Source organism: Salvia hispanica, chromosome 2 (assembly GCF_023119035.1).
Source record: "Salvia hispanica cultivar TCC Black 2014 chromosome 2, UniMelb_Shisp_WGS_1.0, whole genome shotgun sequence".
NCBI classification, from domain to species: Eukaryota; Viridiplantae; Streptophyta; class Magnoliopsida; order Lamiales; family Lamiaceae; genus Salvia; species Salvia hispanica.
Window position 1 is genome coordinate 6,925,998 of NC_062966.1, and position 5,318 is coordinate 6,931,315.

General features: G+C 36.3%; 1 protein-coding gene across 1 annotated transcript; it reads right to left on the reverse strand.

Annotated features, from left to right (window-relative positions):
- Nucleotides 1-493: 493 nt before the first annotated feature.
- On the reverse strand, nucleotides 494-4,215 carry LOC125205827 (IQ domain-containing protein IQM3-like). Its single transcript, XM_048104976.1, has 9 exons — nucleotides 3,845-4,215; nucleotides 3,492-3,606; nucleotides 3,279-3,344; nucleotides 3,078-3,166; nucleotides 2,704-2,791; nucleotides 2,308-2,454; nucleotides 2,134-2,226; nucleotides 1,507-1,608; nucleotides 494-1,101 (listed from the first exon to the last, which is right to left on the reverse strand). Exons 1-9 carry the CDS (start codon nucleotides 4,105-4,107, stop codon nucleotides 631-633), a joined length of 1,434 nt encoding a protein of 477 aa, XP_047960933.1. The 5' UTR covers nucleotides 4,108-4,215; the 3' UTR covers nucleotides 494-630.
- Nucleotides 4,216-5,318: the final 1,103 nt, after the last annotated feature.

A 5,318-nucleotide genomic window follows, 5' to 3' on the forward strand; every position in this document is an offset into this window, starting at 1 on the left:
AGTGTGAAATGTGTGAAGTGTGTGAAGTGCGTATAGTGTGTGAAGTGTGTGAAGTGTGTGTAGTGTGTGAAATGTGTGAAATGTGTAAAATATGTGAAATATGTGTAATGTGTGAAGTGTGTAAAATATGTGAAATATGTGTAGTGTGCGGTTTTGGATTTTTCAATTATTAAAATTTTTAAACTTTTAATTTTATTATAAAATTGTGATAATATTAAATTTAAATATAAATAAAATAATATTTATATAATTTTGTTAAAATTTAAAATAAGAAAGGAATATGAAATGAAATTGGAATGGTAATTCCTTAGCTAAAATGGATGGAATGGCTATTTTCATATGGAATGGAATGGTGATTCCAAAGGAAATGGTTATTCCTAAGAGCAAAATATATCAAGCAAAGGAAGGGAATGGAGGTAAGAATGTCATTCCATTCCTCCATTACATTCCACCGTACCAAGTAGGCCTAAGAAGGAAAAATGAAAACCATAAATGGAAAAGGAAAATGCATTGGTGTACATTGCTACACTTTAAAAACATCCCATGACTGGTAAAATGCATTAACTTTCTACAACAGTCTGTATATACTTGATAGAGATGTGCAGAGTCATTACATTTTAAAGTAAGCTTCTAGTCTTCGCTGCTTACATTTGATGGATAGGCAGAAGGCGAAACAATCTCCACAGCAGTCCTTCTCGGTGTCCATGATGGTGGCAAAGATCTCGGAGAGAGGTTAGTGAGTTCCAGCGCCTGTACCCTCAGCTCCATGGGGTAGTCAGCAATGCATCCGATTCTCGGGCCGGCACCCGTGGACCATTTTGTAGAGAGCTGATGCCCCAATTGGTACGACTTGATAGCCTTCTTCGAGTTGATTCTTTGCAGCAGGGCCTTACTTGGCACGTCTGCTTTGGGACTCTGAAGACCACCAGAGAGACTCCTCTTGTAAGTTTCTGGCTTAGAAGGTTTGATTGTTTCTGGAGGCATGTTCCCATCCACTTCAGATGGAATGGAATCTGATATTGCCGAAACGTCAGAAGTAAACGGATCGGAAGCTGGCTGCCCATTTTCATTACTCTCATAGTCATCAGTAGGCTTTTGTATCTGATAGATATCAACAATCATGTCACTATTAAAAAAATAATAGTAATAAACAGAAAGCAGAATGAAAAGTGAAAGGATTAGAATTTTCATAAGCTGTGTCTGATGGCAGACAAACCCTCTCCAAGTAACTAGAGCAAATTCCTATTACACTATCTCTTGCCTATTTATTGATTTCAGCCAACAAGTCAAGGTTTATGTACAGCAATTCGATGTTCTCTCGTCGCATGCAATACAATAAATAGTATAAGCTGCAATTGTGGGATGAGTGATAGTCACTGATGATAAGTAAATAACTCAGAAGTGGCATAAATGGAAAATTCTAGACTGCCTTCAGAGAGACATGGCTATCCATCCAAACTGGCTTAAATAGAGCAATTGTTGTGATCAAAGTTGAGAAAGATTTACCTCAACTTCATTCAGATTTACACCATTCTCCTCGAGAAATGATAAGAAGCTGTTAAGGATTTCATCCGTTGGCTTATAGTGTCCACTGTAAGCTGAGATACACTGAAACAAAAGAAGACGACTGCATAAGGACAAAATTATCCAACAATTCTGGTGTAGAATTTTAGAAAGAACACATAGTAGTGTCAGAAAAAAATGGAAGGAGAAAAGTGGAACAAGAGAAGTTCATCAAATCCGTTCTGCAAAATTTTTGAACAGTAGAGCCATCTAAAGGTGATTATCTTTCATTACAAAAAGTTCAATAACATCATCTTGGAAATGATCCTTTGACTTTTAACCTAAAATCAAGCAATTCCGAAGGGGTCTTCCTCTTATAATACCATATGGAACAAAGGATTTTCCATACATTTCCCTCATGCAAAAGATAGAACTCTTGTCCTTCCCCATTTCCTCCAGATACTCACCTTACAGAGCAAAAGACACTAGGCCAGGCTCTGTGATTTACAAAGTAATGACAAATTGCTTACATAGATCCTTTAGCGTTAAATATGAAACAGGTATTTTATCTTTTTCTTCTCTTTTTTCTTTTTCCTTTTTAGTAAGAAAAATCTATCTCCCAGACAATACCTTAAGCACTCCATGCTCTGCCGTGAGCCTTCCAGCAGCTAAGGTAGCCCCTCCAGCCAGAAAGCTGGAATGGTGGAACAATCCTTTCTTTTTCTGAGGTAGATTAAAGTCAGAAACAGACTAGACTGCTAATTGATACATCATGATGTATTCTGTTTCACCTTTAGAGCTTACCTCCCCAATGTAGAGTCGTTTAAAGGTGCTCATCACAAAAATCCATTTTGATCCTGTTGACCCTTGAATTGTGTCAAGTGGTTTCCCAGTCAATTTATGCAAAATTTTCCCATCAAGAACCTCATATTCATAATGGTCCCTCTCCATCTGTTAAAAAGGAACATGGAAAACAACTGAGGATAGGCTAACCACTCAGGGACAAATGCTACTTTTTATTAAAAATAAAGTTTGGGAAATGCATCCTTAACTTTAGACTCAGAACTACATTAAAAATGTCTCATGAAGACTTCCAATATTTGTGATAGCTACAATAGGTACTTCTAAATCTTTCTTTATATTTTCTCTGTTTTTTCCGTTATATGTTATGCAATATCAATTAATAAGTTGATCACGTACTGGTCCAAGATACTTGATGCATTGTTGACGGAGCTTTGATCTTGGACATTCTTTAAGCTCAAAGTCTCTGCCATCTCCAAGATCCAACCTGCAAGATCAATTAAACAAAGATATCATGTTTCTGACTTCACATAACAATGTTTCGCAATCCGATTCAAATATTTCTCCTTCATAAGATTACAATTTACAGGCAACATTAAAAACAAAGATGCGCTTCAATAGCCAAGAAAAAAATGTCACAACAAATCGAAAAAAAAAATCTTCATTAACTTCTTCTCAATTATAAATACTTGAGATACGGTTGAAAATCGAGTAAAAATGTTAGCGGTGTGGAAAAACAAACAAGGTTGAAAATTGTAGGCATCAAATCTCACCAGTAGAAGAAGGGTTGACCAGTATTAGTTTGACACCACTGCTCATAATAAAGATGTAAGCTGTGGCCATAGCGGTGCCTTGGGTCAATCTAGGCAGTCAAAATAAAAATTAGAGATCACAACTGCACAGTAAATCATGATCAAGCGTCTATTAAAATAATTGCTGCACGTGAAAGATGAAAGAGAAAAACAAGTTCTCACAGCTTCGATCCAGTGTTGAAAAGCCAACTTTTGAGCCTTGGCATCCTTGGATAGACCCTTTCCCACCTATCAACACAAATTTTCTAGTAAGATAATCACTCACAACCTTGCAATCCGCCTCCAATTCTTACTTTGGCTGATTTCAGTGTTTTAACTGATTTTAATTCTCTGTTACAATTACAGAGAAACAATACAAATATTATGAATTGCTACCTTTGAAGCATTCCATCGAGCACGATTCCAACGCGAGGCAGCTGTCTCTGGCTTCAGGAAGTCGAAAAATGATATCGTGCTGTGATTTAATCGCGCAAAATCTAGTGCTTGCCACCTTCAATTTTTCGCCAAAAAGTAAAAGGCATCAGAAATTGCGAAAGAAGATAAACCAGAGAAATATAAAAAATAAAATAAAATAAAAACAGAGAAATTCAAGCCGCAATTAAAAGTTATCCTGCATGAGCGGAAATTAGGGAAATAAAATACATCATCATCAATTCATGCATATTAATGTAAACCGAGCAAAATCAGTGGGGAAAATTAAGCGAATCGAGAGTAGAAAATCAAAGTACCATAATTCCTCGGCGACGACGGCGGAGTCAGCTAACATGCGGCGAGTACGATAGCTCCGATAAACCTTCTGAACATTCTTAGCTGCATTAGACGGACATCTAGCGGCGGGACTAGGGGGCAAGGAGGAGTCCTCCCGTGCACCAAGCATTTGATCGGAAAGAGGCTCGTCTGAGGATGCAGACACACCAGAAAACGAGTAAGCAGGAAAGTTTCCGGCGTGGTTAAGATCGAAAGCGGAAACCGCGTGCGCTTCGACCTCCATTTGGAATCAGGAGCTCGAAAGCGGCGATGGATTTTAGAGAGAGAAAGGGAGAGTCAGAGAGAGAGAGAGAATTCGACGACCGGAGTAGAGTGAGTTGAGCAGTGGTAGAAAAAGGGGGAGAAGGGTTTGTACGTATTATTGAGTTTTCCACGCAGACCCACCTGTCACTTTTATTATACTAATAGATGCTACGCCCACGCGCGCGAATATGTTAACGAATCACCACTCGCCTTACGCCCAACTTCTCACTACATAAAGTGAAGACCAAGACCACCATGATAATCTCATTTTCATTTAATCAAATTAAAAATAAATGTAAATTACTAAAAAAAACATCCATTTCTTTGTGAAGTACTCCCTCTATAGGTCGGTCTATCCGTCCAAGAAATGTAATGAAAAATAAGTGAGTGATTTCTATTAATTTTATAAAAATTATGAGTAAGATAAATTAGTGAAATATGAGATTTATTACCAAAATATAGTAAAAAGTAAATATGACAAGTATTGACAGATGGATAAAAATGAAACTTGCAATAATAATGGCGGGTGGAGAGAGTACTATTCTCTCGGTACATAGTCATCAGTGTCTTATTTTCCCAGTTTGATACATTTATAAAAATTAGTCATATATTCTTTTTGCAATATTTTTTTCTACTAATCTTAGAATTTATTAATTTTATAACTCATTTGTGCCCTCTTTAGCTGAGTCATATTCCTTTTTGGATTGTTCTATTATAGCTGAGTCATTTCATTTTTTAGCAAAAAACAACATCTTTCTTCTCTCTTCATATCTCTGCCTTTTCCCTTTCCTACTTTATTCTTACGTAACTCACTTAACAGAATTTTTCTTAATTTCCATGTCGAAAAGATTTTCTTCTACTACAAAGGACGGATGGGGTATTAAAAAAATTTGTGTTATTTGTTATCAAAATTATTAATAGTAAGCCGAAAGAGTACTTAGTTTAGAGGGAAGGCAAATAATCGAAAAAAATTATATACTTTTATCTAAAAGATACTCTCATAGTGAGTTATTACTCTTCTATTTTATTCATTCTCTAATAACTCTCTAAACATCATTTTCTTAAATCTTCTGCCCGAAAATACGTCTCAACTATAGTAAGATGGAGAAAATAGTACTCCATTAATCATGAACTATAACCGTGATTTTAAATATCATCAATTTAGGCATTTGTGTGAATTTCCTACAATGC

Excerpts from the sequence above, each read along its gene's own strand:
- LOC125205827 (XM_048104976.1), bottom strand. The coding sequence starts at position 4,107 with ATGGAGGTCGAAGCGCACGCGGTTTCCGCTTTCGATCTTAACCACGCC. Across the intron at positions 3,607-3,844 it reads GTCGTCGCCGAGGAATTATG|GTGGCAAGCACTAGATTTTG; the intron begins GTACTTTGATTT and ends GAAAAATTGAAG. Across the intron at positions 2,792-3,077 it reads GGTCAACCCTTCTTCTACTG|GTTGGATCTTGGAGATGGCA; the intron begins GTGAGATTTGAT and ends TTGATCTTGCAG.